This window comes from Suillus subaureus (assembly GCF_016647635.1).
Source record: "Suillus subaureus strain MN1 chromosome Unknown BJ212scaffold_60, whole genome shotgun sequence".
Taxonomy (NCBI): Eukaryota; Fungi; Basidiomycota; class Agaricomycetes; order Boletales; family Suillaceae; genus Suillus; species Suillus subaureus.
Window position 1 is genome coordinate 94,936 of NW_024538616.1, and position 16,878 is coordinate 111,813.

General features: G+C 49.6%; 6 protein-coding genes across 6 annotated transcripts; 3 read left to right on the plus strand and 3 right to left on the minus strand.

Annotated features, from left to right (window-relative positions):
* Positions 1–148: 148 nt before the first annotated feature.
* On the minus strand, positions 149–515 carry BJ212DRAFT_1394439 (uncharacterized protein). The gene has a single exon (XM_041337151.1). It carries the CDS (start codon positions 408–410, stop codon positions 231–233), a length of 180 nt encoding a protein of 59 aa, XP_041186849.1. The 5' UTR covers positions 411–515; the 3' UTR covers positions 149–230.
* A 933-nt stretch (positions 516–1,448) lies between these two features.
* BJ212DRAFT_1304369 (uncharacterized protein) lies at positions 1,449–3,885 on the plus strand (the record flags this gene model as incomplete). The annotated part of the gene is made up of 9 exons (XM_041333580.1): positions 1,449–1,485; positions 1,519–1,578; positions 1,994–2,091; positions 2,117–2,148; positions 2,204–2,336; positions 2,509–2,550; positions 2,655–2,855; positions 3,227–3,387; positions 3,591–3,885. 9 exons carry the CDS (start codon positions 1,449–1,451, stop codon positions 3,883–3,885), a joined length of 1,059 nt encoding a protein of 352 aa, XP_041186850.1.
* Positions 3,886–4,321: 436 nt separating this feature from the next.
* BJ212DRAFT_1449804 (uncharacterized protein) lies at positions 4,322–5,190 on the minus strand (the record flags this gene model as incomplete). The annotated part of the gene is made up of 2 exons (XM_041338755.1): positions 4,322–4,794; positions 4,917–5,190. 2 exons carry the CDS (start codon positions 5,188–5,190, stop codon positions 4,322–4,324), a joined length of 747 nt encoding a protein of 248 aa, XP_041186851.1.
* A 609-nt stretch (positions 5,191–5,799) lies between these two features.
* On the plus strand, positions 5,800–6,591 carry BJ212DRAFT_941559 (uncharacterized protein). Its single transcript, XM_041344402.1, has 3 exons — positions 5,800–5,980; positions 6,081–6,468; positions 6,525–6,591. The coding sequence occupies exons 2-3, from the start codon at positions 6,163–6,165 to the stop codon at positions 6,543–6,545; spliced, it is 327 nt and encodes a 108-aa protein (XP_041186852.1). The 5' UTR covers positions 5,800–5,980; positions 6,081–6,162; the 3' UTR covers positions 6,546–6,591.
* A 1,960-nt stretch (positions 6,592–8,551) lies between these two features.
* BJ212DRAFT_1548221 (uncharacterized protein) lies at positions 8,552–14,796 on the plus strand. The gene is made up of 8 exons (XM_041341888.1): positions 8,552–9,028; positions 9,078–11,675; positions 11,742–12,843; positions 12,893–13,254; positions 13,308–13,535; positions 13,584–13,662; positions 13,711–13,944; positions 13,995–14,796. The coding sequence occupies exons 1-8, from the start codon at positions 8,609–8,611 to the stop codon at positions 14,531–14,533; spliced, it is 5,562 nt and encodes a 1,853-aa protein (XP_041186853.1). The 5' UTR covers positions 8,552–8,608; the 3' UTR covers positions 14,534–14,796.
* Positions 14,797–15,213: 417 nt separating this feature from the next.
* On the minus strand, positions 15,214–16,748 carry BJ212DRAFT_1449806 (uncharacterized protein; the record flags this gene model as incomplete). The annotated part of the gene is made up of 6 exons (XM_041338756.1): positions 15,214–15,584; positions 15,639–15,879; positions 15,929–16,017; positions 16,070–16,518; positions 16,570–16,641; positions 16,690–16,748. 6 exons carry the CDS (start codon positions 16,746–16,748, stop codon positions 15,214–15,216), a joined length of 1,281 nt encoding a protein of 426 aa, XP_041186854.1.
* Between the last annotated feature and the right edge of the window lie 130 nt (positions 16,749–16,878).

Below are 16,878 nucleotides of genomic sequence, written 5' to 3' on the forward strand. Positions count from 1 at the left end.
GGGTGAGATTTTGATAAGGTCACCTCTTAGTACTACTAGTGAGGGTGTTGCAGTATTCAAATTAACCTCGAAATGTGTGTTTGGTCGTGTTATGAGCGAAAGCTGTAACCTTTTTACATAATAATATATAAGGCACTTTGAGTGTGAGGCGACAATCTGACATCGGTCGGGCCTCGTACAATTCAAGAGAGCCAAAAAGGGGTTCCTCAACAGGCTGAGGAGTCTGGCTATTATTGTTGACTAGTAGTAGGATGCAACAGATAAGGAGCTGAGCTCCGAATTGACGACAAACGGAACGAACAAAACGCTATTAAGTATTTTATGTAATTTATGGCTATTTTGTATTTAGGAGGGACAATTAAAAAGAAAAAAAAAGGGAAACCATGGATGTGACGCACATAACTATACATGCACAAATGGCGGCGTGCATAGGTCCACAGGATGACCGTGAAAGAGCAACGCTTGAGCTTGAGCTTGAGCTTGGGCTTGAAGAAGGGCTGCCATCTATGTACACATAACGCTCCCAGGTTAGAAAGGGGACACGTGAAAAGTGCATTGGCCACCGTGGCTCGAATACGCTCAGTGACTGAGTGACTAAGAGTTTCATGATATTTGAGTCAGACTCAACCGGAGGACACATCGCCCGCGACGACACTAGGTATCACGCTACCCATTAGCATAAACTCCAAAAATCTTCCCGTGCGTGGTTTGACAGACAGTAAGCGCATTTTAAATCGACCCCTTCCCACTAGAGAGGTTCTCGAAATTCAGTCAAACCATGATATTTGTGGTATATACGGTCCGCCCTAGATCGCCAGTTTCCCGCTAAATATGATGATAGTATCTAATCTTGCCCCCCGTTGTCTCCTCCTAGAATCAGGTCTTTTGAAAATACAGATAGAAGCGTGATCCGTCTGTTATCAATTCACGTCTCATTGCCACACTGAATCCCGCTGAATCGAAACAATTGGGTACAAAGGAAAACTACCTTCTATGCAAGGGGGGAGAGCATGGACTAGTATACGAAGCAGTACGAGCAATTGTAGCAGGGTGCTGACTCCGTCTTTTGTATCGGAGACGGAGTCAGGGACCTGAGGTTCCTTGTATATAAAACTAGTGGAAAAAATGGGGGGGATGAACTTCAGGCGGCTGAATAAACGTCCTCACGTAGTTTTCAGTACTTGACCCCGAACACACTGATTCAATTCTCTGCAGCCCACTGGGGGCTTGGAGGTTAAGGTCTGAATGTAGACCTCAGTCCGATGGGACCACAACACTTGTGCAAAGATCATTCTTTTTCCGACTCGAAATTTCAGCTTGTCCGTTCATTCTGTGCACGGAAATTGTCGGCCATTTCACTGTTAAAGAACCAGATCCTATGGAAGCGACTTTGTATCTCCGTGGGGAGCGCCTTGGATGTTGGGTGTTGTAGAACCACTCTGCTGAAGATGTCGCATCCAAACCAAGAACTGGCAAATGACCTTGGTCAGTGAAGTCAATATATTTAGCATGGTGCAGAACTGCGAGAAAGTAAAGGGAAGAAATTGCAGTTCGGTGCAGCCAAGTGGGAATGGCGTGGTAGCTGACACGAATTTGCCAGGCTTGTTTGTACTTACTCGAAGCTCGTGGTTTTTCACGCAGTATAATATTCTTCTACTTTGGTCATAAGCGGCGAGAAAAAAATCCGCAGGACTGGTGAGGAGGAATGAGTAAGTATGAGACGCATGCACTGGCGTGGTGTCAACTCCAACTAGTATTTTTTCAGTGGAGGCTGCAGATCACGCATGTTATGCAAGATCCGTTGTGACTATGCCACTGTCAATAATCAAATCATTATGGATCATGGCTGGCCGTTGCGCTGCCAACACTGGGAGCGCTGCAGGAATAACACAACACGCCTGGTAATTGCCAACCCTACGTCGCTCATCGCCTTAATCACGGGATCTCGAACTCGAATTTGTCATGAAGAATAGATGAACCGATGTGCCACCAGGCCTCACCCAGTCCACAAATGTTGCCCACACGAATTTTGCAAGAACACGGAAGAATTTCTGCCCTCCGATGATGGTCAACCTTGAAACGAAGAAGCCTGTCAGTACTTGTCAATGATGGACAGCCTCGAAACAAAAGAAATCCTTTCAGATCCCGGTGAGGGCCTATCAGTTCTAGTTAATGATCGCGTTCTGTAACTCACGTCTTTCAGAACACACATATCATCTCGAATCTCCCCTCTGAAGCCGGTCGGATCAGATAACCTAGATCCTTGCGAGAAGAATCAAACCACATCTAGAGGTGCCCGAGATATGCTTTTGGACAGCCACCCTGCATCTTTGAAGGTGAGGTGCGGAAATGGACCAACGACGGTGAATCAATAGAACAACAGTCGCGTCACAGATGCAGGCTCTCGAGTACCATTTGTCCCTCATCGCAATAGAGGATATGCCTGAGTGAAGACTGACCTAGATAATTATCTCGACGACCCTCATGTTGTGCAAGAAACGGCTCTAGTCGGCTTCCGCTATACACGTGCCGGGACTGGATAAGATCTCAGTAAGTGAATCTAATCTGCAGGCATCCGGACGGCTCTGATATGGAATTCTATACTCAGGAATCCATCCTTATGCAAGTCTGGGTTTACGGTCACTACTTACTAGTTGTCGCCACGCTCGAACCTATTGGGCCTGCCGTCATCCCCCTATTTCTGGAGTCCGTTTCATGAAGACAACACCTCAGGCCTCAATAATTGCTTACTCTCTGAGGATGTTATCGGGATTACGGCTAACGAGACGTCGCACGGTGATCGCAGCAGAAGCATACGAGTCCTGGAATCGGCAGACCTTCGACACTCTGGCGATGTGAGTCCGAGCATAGTCACAATGAATGATCTCAGTGACTATCGAAGCACATACGGTGCATGACACGCACCTCAGTCCCGTAAATTTTCCTGCAACATAACGCCCAATTGAAGACCAATGTATTTCAAACTTCTCGCATGCTCCGGCTCGATTATCGCGCGTTTGGATACCAACTTTTTGCTTTGTCCCGCTCCTCGATGATGCGCGTTGCGCAAGGACGGACATTGTTTTGCTGGGACATCCAATAAACTCACCGTGCCCATCGCTTAGCCTAGAGCCCTGTCGACTATTCGCGTCGCTCGCTTCCATTTCGACGGAGTAGAGTTCGAGGGTGCCAACGTGGCAATAGGACGTACACAATGAAGTGATAGTTCCTCAAGTTATCCTTCGAGTCACTCTTCGCCACCCTTACTTCCATTCTTCGACGTAAATACCCCGATGTTGGTTCCATGGTCGGATTGCCGCTGAGAAGGAAGGGCCAGATCGCGCCGTCAAGCTGGGAAATTGCATTTGGCCGTATAGTCGCCACCTTGTAAGTTGACTGCCGCTGGGCCTGGTCGTTGCACATAAACGGGTACCACTTGCACATGTTCTAGGTTCGAATGATGACCCACCATTGGGCTCGGCAGTTGCCCTCAGAGGAGCCGAAGTCTTGAGGCTCATCACCGTGGGTCAAGCGTTATTACCTCAGGCGCATCTGAGCGCTAACTTTCATACCAAATTCTCTCTGCGCAGATCCCTTCTCGCTCCCAGGCTCAAGCTTCAACCCAAATCAAACATCTTGGCAAATTCCATCACTATCGATATCCGTAAGCAAAACGTTCCGGTGCAGGACCATGGAAACCCACCGCCGCGGAGCGCAGAACACAGCGACGCTTCACTGCATTCCCGCGAGCTATGGGTGCCTGTGGATCGAGATTCTGTAAGGGCATACGATTTAGGGAATAGCGGGGTATTGATTGACGGGATCGAACCGCAGAATCACGGTGGGGGTCACTACCGGCCTCTTCAAAGGCTCGACTTAAGATGAATGCTGCGCAAGGCGAATGGGCGCATTATCCGATTCATTTGCTTGTTACGTTCGTTCTCCTCGTGGCCTTCGTGCGGAGTATGTTCTAGTATCCACGTTCCAATATAAGACATAGAATTTGACAGAGGCGTGAATTTAATTGAACTCAAAGAACACACCATGTTAAGTGACTCATGTCGAAGCAAATGGAGATCAGTCAAAGATGGCAAAGGCAGCAATGCATCAAGCAAATAGACCTAGGCACAACGAACTACGAGGTATGGACAGTGCTATATAACAATACAGAGGACAACGCAGGCAAGGCGAAATGGGATGCATGTAGGTTGAACATATAAGCCCTCCGTTTAATGTACAAAACGACATCGCAGGGGCACGTCGCACGAAATCAAGAAGTTAAAGGGGGAGATGGAATCCTCCGAGATGCTATACACCTCATTTAGTCGTCACCGTGATTCCGCCCATTGAGATGCCCAGAGTCGCTTGAGCCTCCAGCCGAAGGCGGCTTGCCGTACATCTGGGGATACGGAGCGTAATGGGGGTTCATCATCTGCATCTGACCGTCAGGACGGTGCGGATACATGTACCCATACGACTGTGGCGCATACGGAAGGAATGCGGCCGGAATATACTGGGCCATGGACGGGTAGCCCTGTTCTGGGTCTTGACCTGGATGCCCATTCTGTCCAGGATGAGGGACCGGCGTAATTGCATAGAACTGAGGATAGTACGCTGGGGAAGCCTCGCCAGGCTTGGGAGTGGGTGACCCGGGAAATTGACCCGGGAACATGGAATACCCAATGGGCGCCATATACGTCGCCTGTAAAGGCGGCGACGCCGACTGGGTTGGCACTTCCGTCGTGACGGGAATGCTGGGTTGCTCGGGCACATCGCCAATGTCGGCATTGGTGCCTACGCGATCTCAACGACAGTCAGAACGAAGAGGAAGGAACCAATCAGATAAGAGCATGGGTGGAACGAATGGACGAGTGGCGTCTCAGAGTACTGCACAAATGGAGGGAGTATGATCTTACCTTTGCCATCGCGCTTCTTGTAGGGTCCCCTTTTCACGCCTTTTTTCCTCTCCTTGCGTTGGGAATCGACACACTCTTCAGCGATGCCATATTTGACGCAACGGAGGCAAGGACGGGCGTCGTCACACTTCTTGCATGCCTTCTGGCAGTTTGTGCAAGCGTTCTTGACTTGCCTGCGCTTGGAGCGGAGAGGTTGTGTGGCAACTAGGCCGGGTGGGAAAGGATACATATGCATGGGCATGCTAGAATAGCCATTGACGGGATGAACGGTCATTTGAGGCTGAAGGTCTGTAGACTGCGCCTCAGCGAGGTCGTCGCCGTCTGGCGTTTGATTGCGCTCCACAGAAGACATGCTGCTGAGGGCGAGAGAAGAAGAGACAATATGTGGCAACCCTAACTATGGTTCAAGATTGTTGACTTTTATGGATGTATAGGAAGTTGAAAGAATATTGCTGTGGGTAAAGGCACGAGGTAAGTAGGAAAGACGGTGGAGGAGCGGAAGAATTAGTACGATTCGGAAGATTAGCTCAGGGCTCTTTGCTACACGAGTTCGACGCACTTCCGGCCCTTGGTCCCTGTTCTTGTTCACGTGGTGGGAACCGAAGCCGTACAGCTCGTAAATCTTGAGAAGTTCAAGGACACCGAAGAGAGGCTTGTGAGTTCAAAGATAAAAAGTTGGCTAAGCACACAGATATACTGGAAGACGATAAGCACATGATGGCAGATTGTCAATTGACAGCAATATGTCAGTTTTCGATTGTGAGAACCTACCTCGACAATGAGACTTTCGCTGAGATGGCGGACTAAGGCGGACTGTCAGTGATGGAGTTAGAAAGTAAGAGGGGTCGGATGTTGCGCTGAGTTCTAACACAACCCTTTTTATCCTCTAGCAGCCACAGACTTAAATACCCGGAGGACGACCCTGTGTCATATTTGTTTTCATTTCACACAAAAAGACATGGCCAAAGTCCACTTTAGCTTTGTTTTTAAAAAAACTAAATCTATTGATTATGTAGAGAAGTTTACAATCGCGTACCCCTTTCAAACCGAATAGATACCGTCCGGTACGTCGTTCCATCGGCTATTTTCGAAAATACCCACTGATTAGGACAACCGACCGCATCTTCGGACTTGTCTTTCTTTGAATTGGATCATGGGAATCAGTCAAGTGAAGGTTGAGTCAAGTGGAACATGCTCCAGGTGGACACAGTGTGTGGTCTACACAGTATGACCCACTCCGATTCAGATGACGGACAGTTATTCAAACCAGCGAAACGACGGCGGTCTGCCGTTTCTCGTGGGTCCGCGTGATGCAACTATGGGCACCCGAATTAGCCTGGCTCCGCGCTTATACCTGGATACCATTTCCGAGCCCGCGATTCCTCTTCCCCGTCAGGTTTGCCCGGCTAGCTACGTTCCTTGCACATGGTGTCTACATAGACCTGCTCATTGCCCTTCATATGTGTTTCCAACGCTCAGGCCATCTCTGCCACTCGCAAGCCCTTTGTCCTGTGATATTCTCGTACGAGCCGCTTCCGCCCAATTCAGAACAGTGAGTAAAAATGTACATACATTCAATTCTTCACGTCATATCTTACACACTCCGCGAATTTTGAACCAAGTTTATAACCTGACCTTGTGTAAATTCTCAAGGTCGGCTTAATCCAGCCGCGGTGCCTCCTTTCAAAACACGAGCTACAATTCAGTTGGCCAGAAAGCTTCAAATAAGGACGTATTGCGTTCCACGATATTTCCCCGCTCGTGCTGCATCGTGCAGGTGGTGAGCCGAGATTATAATTATGATCAGTCTGCCATTCAGTATCTCAATGGCGTCAAGTTTCTCCTTCCGCATTTGCGCTATATCAATGCTATAAGGCGGCCGGATCCTTATTTTGCCCAGAACCTTTACCCAAGATACCGTCAACGTCAGTGCATCATGTTCCGCGATTCCACCGTTTTCGACGGAGATGACAATCATGACGCTTTTCGAATCTCCCCTTACCATCCGCGTTCGGCAACTTCATACGCCTTACCAATCGCCAGCGGCCAAGTTACGGATACCTATTTTCAATGACCTCCACCTCAGGTGTAAGAATTGTGTAACAGCTTCCTTTTTTCAGTAAATCTATGTGCTGAGTCATTCGCTGGCAATTCGACTCAGCGCCTTGATTCTGCAGTTGCACAGCGCCCTACACACGCAGGCATTTGTCAATGTTTTCCTTCAACATATTGAAGCACATCGGGGAAATAGATAGAAATTCACGTGTTTTCATAACAGGAGTACAGTGTTCCCCCAACAATACGTCAAACATACATACATGTCAGGCCACTCATCATTGGCAGAGCAGAGCATCCTATATTTTCAGACAGAAAAAACGGGATCTTTTCGTTTCATGTTACTTGCAAATAACACCACGGGGACATAGTAGATATTTATTCAGTGTTCCTGCTTGTTGGAAAACATTAACAAATACCTGCCTGCAGTGACAGCGCCCACTCATCGGTTGTTATCATTTTCCGCATCATGGCCGAGGTTTGGAAGTCGATGTTCTTTTCCAAATTGAAACAGGAGCTTATTAGGTATGTGCTTTCTCGATCATCGTGAAATTGTGTTCGCCTATCCTATTCAATTGTCTTTATGCCATGCACGAGGCTTGTGAGTCATGTCATATCCGATAATCATACTTATCTTGCGAAGCGACGGCTGACCTTCGTAGACTTGATAGAGTCAAGGTTCACGACCACTTGCAGCGTGGAATCCTTACGGTATTTTGCCAGGATTATCTTCTGCTTCTACAGGAGCGAGAATTAAGCGGTTTATATACCTCGATGTTCTTACATATATGAACTCTAGCGTTGTCCAGTCACCCCTCGAATGGACGAATCGTGGGACCGATGACTGGCTAAAAGTCACAACGCGGCTTATAGATATGGGAGTGGACCTATTCATGAGTTTCAAAGGCCCAGGATCTTCCGAGTCATATCTCCGCATAGTCATGGCTATTTCTCATCAATCACCTTGTTCACGTCGATGTTCGACTACAGCCTAATCAGAATATCAGATCCAACTGCCCACTACCAGATCTTTGTTAAAGTGGGTAGCGATCGATAGCATGGTGACCAGTACGTATATTTTTTCGGTAAATGTAAGCATTCCCTCAAGAACAATGAGGTGGAAAGCCATTGCAAGTGCAAATAGAGCCAAATAGCGGGCGCTGAGGACCAGTGGAACATTGAGAGAGCCAGCAGACTCTGAGAGTTCTCTGCTCACGCTCTTGCTAGTCGTCGTCAACAACGGCGACCAGCATCGCTATCATACTACCAAGCAACGGTCGATAGGTATTGGGATTTGGTCTACGTTTCTCTTTTCTTTGTTCTTTACCCACTACGTGTTGCTTTTTTTTGAGTTCCACGGTGTCGTTTACGTGTTTCTCTCACTCATTCTTGGTCTTCCTCTGGAATGTCGGCCACGTCTGCGCTTTTAGAGGGCCAACGTGAGCACGAACTTCACCTTTCGTTTACTACCCAAGGAGGTGACAAGAAAATTACGGACGAGGATGATGGCCTAGATATGCAGCCAGTCCATCACACACAGGTAAGGTCGCCTCAAATTCGTGTCAGAATCACACTGAAGATTTAATCAGCCCAGGCTCCACATCTCAGCGGCACCGCCTGACGACGAATTGTCACAGATGGACACAAACGCCGAAATCCCATCGCGTTCAGGATCAGTTTCATCCTCCCTTGACCCGTACTATTTTGGCATTCAGACCCCCGCAGACTCGCCTGCACCGCAGTTGCCAGAACCAGGATTTCCTCCCATGACACCTGAGACGCGCAGCCCAAATGAACCAGTTACACCGGGGCGCGATCCGGCCAACATCGATAGGATGGGCCTCGTAGGTGTAGGCGAGCTAGCTACCCCAAGATGGGGTAAAATACAGAGGGATACGCATGATGAAGATGCAGATGGCCATGATGAGCAGAGTCACGGAGATGATGTCCTCGAGGAGGATGCGGCCGAACTCGTCATTAGCGAGGTCGATAAGGATGGTCCCGATAGTCCATGGACCATCGAGGCAGTCGATGGCGAGTCAGACGGCAAGGATGAGGTATGATTTTTTCAGATTAACCTTATATAAACTCACAGGTGGTTTATAGCCAGCGGACGTAAAACCTGTTACCCGTGCTCTCCGCTCACGTAGATCTATGGCGGATGAAAGTGGAGGCGAGGAAATTTTGTATCCCCGCAAGCCTTTTGGCTCTGAGTTATTACATCCCACTCATTTACCTAAACACCCCCCTGCATCTCCAGAAGAGCCACCCTCGCCACTTATACCACCCCTCCCTACTGAGCAGCCCTTCATCGGTGGTCCAGTGGTTGCGTCTCCTCCTCCTAGCGCTTTTACTTCCCAGCGTAAGGCTAAGAAGCGCACGTCGGACGAATTCGAGATGGACCACACAGGTTCTCTCGTCTCCAAGCTGTCAGGTGCTCCAAAAGATCGCACCAGCTCAACAGCCAGAGACAAGGATGAGAAATCTGCATCGACGCGCAAGCATCGTAGCATTGGGTCCAGTGTTTCTGGGAGTACCTCCCGCGATCGTGCCCGGCGCCGGGAAAGTCTTGCCGTTAGTATATCAAGCAAACCTTCTGGTGCACCCCCTCCGATGGATGCTACCCCCGTGCGTTTAGAAAGGGAGAAACATACGCGTCAACTTTCCGCTGGATCTTCATCTTCGAGCCATGAAGCTGCCCTTCACGCACACTCTCGGCGTGTACATACCACAGATTTTTCCCACCTTCCCCCCTCTCCTTCGACAACCTCTATCCAACATATTCTCCGGCACGCTGGCAGTGCCACCAGTACTACCAATCCGCCTCTGCGTCCATCATCATCCCACAAGGATATGACACAGCCTCAAGGCCAATCGCTTGCTCATTCCTCCCCTAGTGTTGCACACTCGCTTCTCCGTGGGACGCAGGAAGGGTGGTCGGGTTTAGATGATGATGCTCACGCTGATGCTCTGCGTAAGCTCGATGGACTGTCGATGAAGACCGCACGCGCACGTGCGAGCGTTGGGAGTTTCGGCAGGCCCTCGAGTATGAGTCGCCCTGGAACACCCGCTGGCGCTGCTAGCAGATCTGGGGTGCATTGGGAGGGCGTCAGCTCCGATGGTGGAGGCAAGATTTCTCGCCGGGGCAGCGCTAAGGACAGGGAGAGAAAGGAGGAACTTTCTCAGCGTCAGCCTATTGGCCTTGGTATTTCTCTTTCTGGGGACAATTCGCAGGAGCATTCCGAAGTCCGAGGTGGTGGGATTATCAGCAGTGACGAACATGCATATAGCTCATCTGGCGTTGAAAAAACTCCAAAAAAGCCGGGTTCCATGAGTACACGCTTGAGTTTCACTCCAAAGCGTGGGTCTGCGTCATCCACTACGTATACTACCACCCCGACGAGTTCGCGTGATTCCGCATCTATGTCAACGGCCACCAGCGTGACTTCAGTATCTGGCCCCTCCGCCTCTGGTCGTCATTCGACTGGTGCAGGAAAGGGAAGGCGGAACAGCGCGGGTAGCGATATTTCCAGTGCATACTCAGGTGGTGATGTAGCTGCGTTTAAGGACCGTCAACCTTCCTTCGCTGCCAGCGGTGAAGCTCTGGAGGAAGATCGGGTACCCCCCGTCCCACCGTTGCCCAAGGACTTATCTACTTATCGTTCCCCTCCCCAATCCTCCCATGGAATTGCCTTCCCCCCTTCTGGCGCTGAGGAGAGCGATATTGACCGCACTATGTCATTAGAGGTCCCCCCTGGTTCTTCGAAGCCACTCTCACATTCGCACGCCCAATTCTTGCAATCGTCTGCGAATCGTGGAAGCTGCTCCGCTCCCGAGTCTGCTCCTTCAATCACCAAGACGCCCTCGAAGAAATGGAGCTTCTCCAATGCACTCAATATCAAGCTCACTCCATCGATGTCGTCGATGAAGGGGAAAGATTCGCCGTCGACCAAGTCTTCGGGTTTCCCTCTCAGTCCCCGATCGGTGCAGACGTTCGGACAACAGCTGCGGAAGTCGGGATCAAGGGAACAAGCACTTTCTCCTCCCATCGCTCCTGGTGCTTCTTGGTCTCCTGGTCACCCAGATGCCATGGCATCTGCTGCATCCCTGGCATCCATGTCTTCTGTCGGATCTACTCGCACTCCGAAGTCCCCTGCTGTCTTATCTGGCAAGGCTCCTAGCCGCGCTGGAACGGCTTCCAGTGCCAGCCATCACACGACGTCCGCCCTGTCCGCTGCTCATAATGCCCCGCTCAGCCCCTCATCAATGCGGCGTCACCAATCTAAACGTCTCACACCATCATCTATACCATTCTTCCGTCGCTCATCCTCTCAGAGCATGCAAATGCCCCCTTCAAACCCAGTTATCATGTCAGTATCGCCGACGCTATCATCATCAGGCACTGGTGCTTCTGCCCATCACGTTAAGGCAAGCCGCTCTCCAAACAAAGAATCAAGTCGTGCCGTTCCGACTACTCCCGCCTCTTCACAGAAGAAATCGTCTGTGCTTAGCCTTGGCCTGCCTTCATTGTTGAAATCTAGTTCGCGGAGAAGTCTGCATGGGGATAAGTGTGATCCTGGCACTCCCAAGGAGGGCAAGGAAAGCGCGAGGTCCAAGGATTCAGAGAAGGAGAAGTCGAAGCACGACCAGAAGGATCGTAGTGAAAGCAGGATATCTTTATTGATGGGACGCAAGAGAGGCAAGGTGTGTACCTTCCTGCTGTTCAAATTCGGAACGAATCTGACAATGCTGTGGGCTTACCACTACCAGACTCTATCGTCCACAGATCCGAAAAAGGGTGCTTCTGCTATTGCTTTACCACCCATGCAGATGTCCGCATTACCTGCCACTACTGCTCAGCGTGTTGCGAATTTAAAGAACAGTTCCTCGGCGTCTACCCCTGCATCTACCATCACTCGGACACCATCTACATCACGTGTGACCTCGCAGACTGTAAGCTCAATGCAAAAGCAGTCAGATGCTTCGCTGCGGAGTCGAAACCAGCCGCTACCCACAATCGCCGGGTCACCATCGGTTGGAACCACTGGGTATAGTGTGACAAAAGAGTCAAAGGATTACCCGCCGTCGGTGCTACTGAACTCGATAGGTGGCATGTCAAAGGAAACGCCGACTAAGATTCCTCGCATTTCAAGCCGCACCTCAGCTGCAGGATCTCCAGGACTTGGAGGTGCAACTGTATCCAGTCGTCGCATTAGCCTTAATGTCACTGCGCCTTCGACGGACCCTTCACCCACGCCTGCTGATCCTACAATGAACGAGTTTGGTGTTCTGGAGAATGGTGACGCACAAATTGCGAAAGCATCGGGCGAAACGACAACGACAAGGCGGCTCTCTGTTCGAGCTTCTCCGTCAATCAATTCCCGAGTTCCAAGGCAGGTCTCTGGGCCTCCATCCTCTGGCGGCATTCCTCGAAAGCCCAATCGTGATTCGGTCTCTTTCAGCACTTTACGTAAAGCGTCCACGGGCTCTGTGGCCTCCACTACCTCGGTAGCTCCTCCCAGTGAAACAACGCACTCGCATAGGTTTTCTGCTTTGTCTCCGTCAAAAGGTTTGAAACTGCTTAGCCCCAAAATTTCTCTCTCCACACGTTCTTCAAACAACAATAGTTCAATATCTAACGTACACCGGGCTCAAGCAGGGACTCCTGCCTCGAGTCGTCAGTCGCTATCCACTCCTTCTCCAGTCCCTAGCACCATTGATGAAGAGGAGCTCCTCGGCGATGAAGAGATGATGCAATACATCAGACGGCAACAGACTAAGAAGATGGCACACGGGGCATCGCAGGCTGAATTGGACGATCTGCTTAAGTTTCCAGAACCAATAACACCAAGCCCCGGATCGACGCCTCAGGGTCAGTTGCTTCCTACCCCAAGAAGTTCAATTGCTGATCTTGCATGCAGAGGTGTTAGATTCTTCCCAGGCTCAGTTCCTGTCCGATTATGAGAAGGAAGAGATTCTCAACTATCCCCAGGTTTACTGCATAGGTTCTGGGAGTCCGAAGAAGAAGGCCCATCCTGAGATTGTTGTCAACAATTTCGGCTACGATGATGAACGTGGCGATTACCAAGTAGTCAACGGCGATCATCTCGCTTTCCGATACGAAATCATGGATACCTTAGGCAAGGGCTCGTTCGGTCAAGTGCTGAACTGTAGAGATCATCAGACAGGCGAATCTGTTGCGATTAAGATCATCCGCAATAAAAAGCGTTTCCATCACCAAGCACTGGTGGAGATAAAGATCCTAGACAATCTTCGTAAATGGGTGTGCATCCATATTTACACTACTCTCAAAAGATGTGTTGACGCGTCTTTCAGGACCACGAAGAGAAGCACCATGTCATTAAGATGACCGAGCACTTCTACTTCCGCAATCACCTCTGCATTGCCATGGAACTACTTAGTATCAATTTGTACGAATTGATCAAAGCAAACGGTTTTGTTGGGTTCACAACCGCTTTAATACGACGCTTCACGAGCCAGATGATATTGTCCCTGTGCTTAATGCGGCATCATCGCATAGTGCATTGCGATCTCAAGCCAGAGGTTCGTCATTCTCGCATTGCATGCTCGTTGTCTTATGACTCTGTTTAGAATGTCTTGTTAAGACACCCTGCGAAGAGTGCTATCAAGGTCATAGACTTCGGCAGTAGCTGCTTAGAGCACGAGAAGAGTGAGTTCATTTTCACTATGGTCCCGAAGATCTTACTAAGCTGTGTAGTCTATACCTATATCCAGAGTCGTTTCTATCGGTCACCTGAAGTTATCCTGGGCATGAACTATCACATGGCTATTGACATGTGGAGTTTGGGTTGTATCCTCGCCGAGCTCTATACGGGATTCCCTATCTTCCCTGGTGAAAACGAGCAGGAGCAATTGTCTTGTATCATGGAGGTCTTGGGGCCCCCAGATAAGGACTTCATTAATCGTAGCTCCCGAAAGCGACTCTTCTTCGGTAAGATGACACATTGACGACCTTGGATCACTTTCCTGACCCTTTCTAAGACAACAATGGCGCACCCCGACCCGTGGTGAACTCTAAAGGTCGTCGTAGACGACCAGGCACAAAAACGCTTGCCCAAGTCCTACGATGTCAAGACGATGACTTTATTGACTTCATTGCGCGGTGCCTTGTATGGGATCCTGAGCGAAGGATGAAACCTCAAGCAGCGCTGCAACATAACTTCCTCCGTGTAGGACGTCGAAGCAAGATCACTAGCCCTTCGCCAGCCACCGCGAAGGCTTTACTTCCTTCGTCCAGAACCAAAGTCGCTGAGACACCCAAGAAGTCACAGATTAGTGCTCCCACTCCATTGACCGCCAGGACTTCACGAACGACCACGAACGGAGTACCCTCTACTCCAAACACGACTACTGTAGGATCATCATCTCGGACGTACCGGTCCGGCCAGTCACACGGGCTTTCCTCCCAATATTCCAACCGGACACTCAGTGGGTTCGCAGTGAGTCGTCAATCCTCATCGGAAATGCCGTTCGAACAAGAGCTTATGAGCTGGCTGCAGACAACAGCCTCTTTGAAATGAGCGACGATGTACACTTCACGCAAACACCTTTTTTCGCTGTGCTTTCTAATACTTACTCCTTGGGGGATTTTGCTAGTTGCTAGAGTCTTACCTACAACAACAAGCTGGCCTTCCTTCTTCATACCCGGTCTGCTGTATTTTACCCCTACTTGTCATTTGCATGTTATCCCATAGGTTTTCTGCATATCATCATAATGCTCGCATCACTCAATATAGTTTTCTACTTGTCCTGTGGTTTGCACGTCAACCTCGGCGTATCCTGTTCATTGCGGATGCAGATTGCTGTGTGAACTTCTACAAAAGTTCACAACTGAGACTTGATGATGCGAGACCAACTTGATTAGTCTTTGACATATACAAGTTACTACTGCATGCATGCATACTCACTGGCTATGTTCGCGCAACCAAAGTTGGTTGATACCAGTTGGCGTTCGATGGTGGATAGAACTCGAGCATGACATGGACGAGTTGCCCATTTAACATTGACATTGCTCATGCGCACATGCACATACGAGATGCTAGAACAGACCATGTGCAGCGCAGCAATATAGCCTAACTGTAGATAACACTTGTATATACATGCTGCGTACAAAACTCTATAAAACTCGACATAAATATACACTTCAATTCCAACTCAGAAAACAGTTACGGCACAAAATCACAACGCATGTTCCATGGGCTTAATCTTGCATGGCCCATTGTGGCAGCCACTCCTCCCAATCCTCCCAGTCGATATCAACCGATTCACGCCCATGATGTTTATGGTCTTCTTTGTGGTGGCCACGAGGATCGAGCAGAGTTGTAATGACATGCAAAGCACCATTCCGAGCGGGAATGTCATACGGTCCAACATCGCGACCGTTGACCATAAACCTGGTGAAGTAGCGGGCAGGACCAGGAAGGGGAATCTTGGCTTTGTAGCGCGCAACCTGAACATTTACGGAATAATCCTCCAGCAGGGTGGGAAGGGTGAGATTGTAAGCGTATAAAGGGACACCAGCTTCCCGGTCATCAATGAAGGCGGCATAAGATGTAGCATCGTGCACGTAGTCTATTGATAAATGCAGTTAGATCTACGATAAGATGATTTTCTGCGTTTACTCGCCTGTGTGCAGCACGACTTGAGGCACGATATGATACTCCAGAAGTTTCTTGAGTGCTTTAGTGCCAAAGGGCGAAAACAAGAAATGTCGTAATTTGTGGGGAAGACGCTTGAATGCTCCCGATGTGGGGGCAAAGAAAGTAGTGATTTCTGCGCCAACAAATGATCCATGACCACCATCTTTGCCGGGGGTCCACCAACGATCAATTGCGCCAGTCAATTCCACGCGTTGAATAGCAGACGTCTACACAGTGTAAAATATACGAGGGAAAAAAGGAAGATTACAAACTTACCACGTATGAGAAGACTTCGGGAACAACAAACATCTCACTGAACAAGGAAGGGGGAGGCAGGAGAGGAATGTTGATACTGTGGATCACACCTGTGGTCCGTCGTAAGTATGTACCCGGGACTCGGTATCAGATCCAGCTCACCATTGCTAGCCTCAATATCGCGCTTTATGACATCTACCACAGTATTAATCCTGAGACGAGGGGGAACAATCGTGCTCTGAACGCTCAAGCGCAATGGCTGATAGTCCATGCTTCCATCCTTCAGTGTCAGGTTTGTTGCATATGTAGAATTTTGAACGAGTGCAGCAGAATCCAACTTCTCAGGCAAGATGTGATACGCGAGGATACCACGGATGATACGGCCAAGGGCCTCCTTACGGTGGTCCTTGTCACGAGACTCGGGAATGTCATCAAGTTCTTCAACCTGAAGGACGAGATGACCAAGGTCATGAGCGATATCACGCTCATCCCCACGTTTAGGTGCGAGAGATGCGCAACCGAACTGATGATTGTCGTCGTCGTCGTCGTCGTCCCCGTGCGAGGGCTGACGATGTGGGATGCCTGTATTTGGAACTGCAAAAAAAGTGATGCTGGAGAAATGATGTCGGGTAGGCGAGAAGCACTGGTATAGGGGTACTTACCTGGCCGCGGGGTCGTCCAAAAGGTTGATGACCCTGTCGCTCAAGTCGATGGCTTTGACTAAACGCGAGTACCTGCTAGGCTGTTAGAATGCGATAGACCTGATTACTATTACGAGTAACCTTTCGTCGCCTTTCAAAACCTGGTAGATTGTCCTGTCCTCCGAAAGGGGTGCAAACATGCCCCAACAGCGAACTAGCCCCTCAACGGGAAACTGCGCAAGCCAGGGAAGCGTAGGAAGAGCAAACGCGCCTCCTACACAGAGTAGTGGCACAAGATTATGGATTTTCATGGTAGTGCGCCTATTTCTG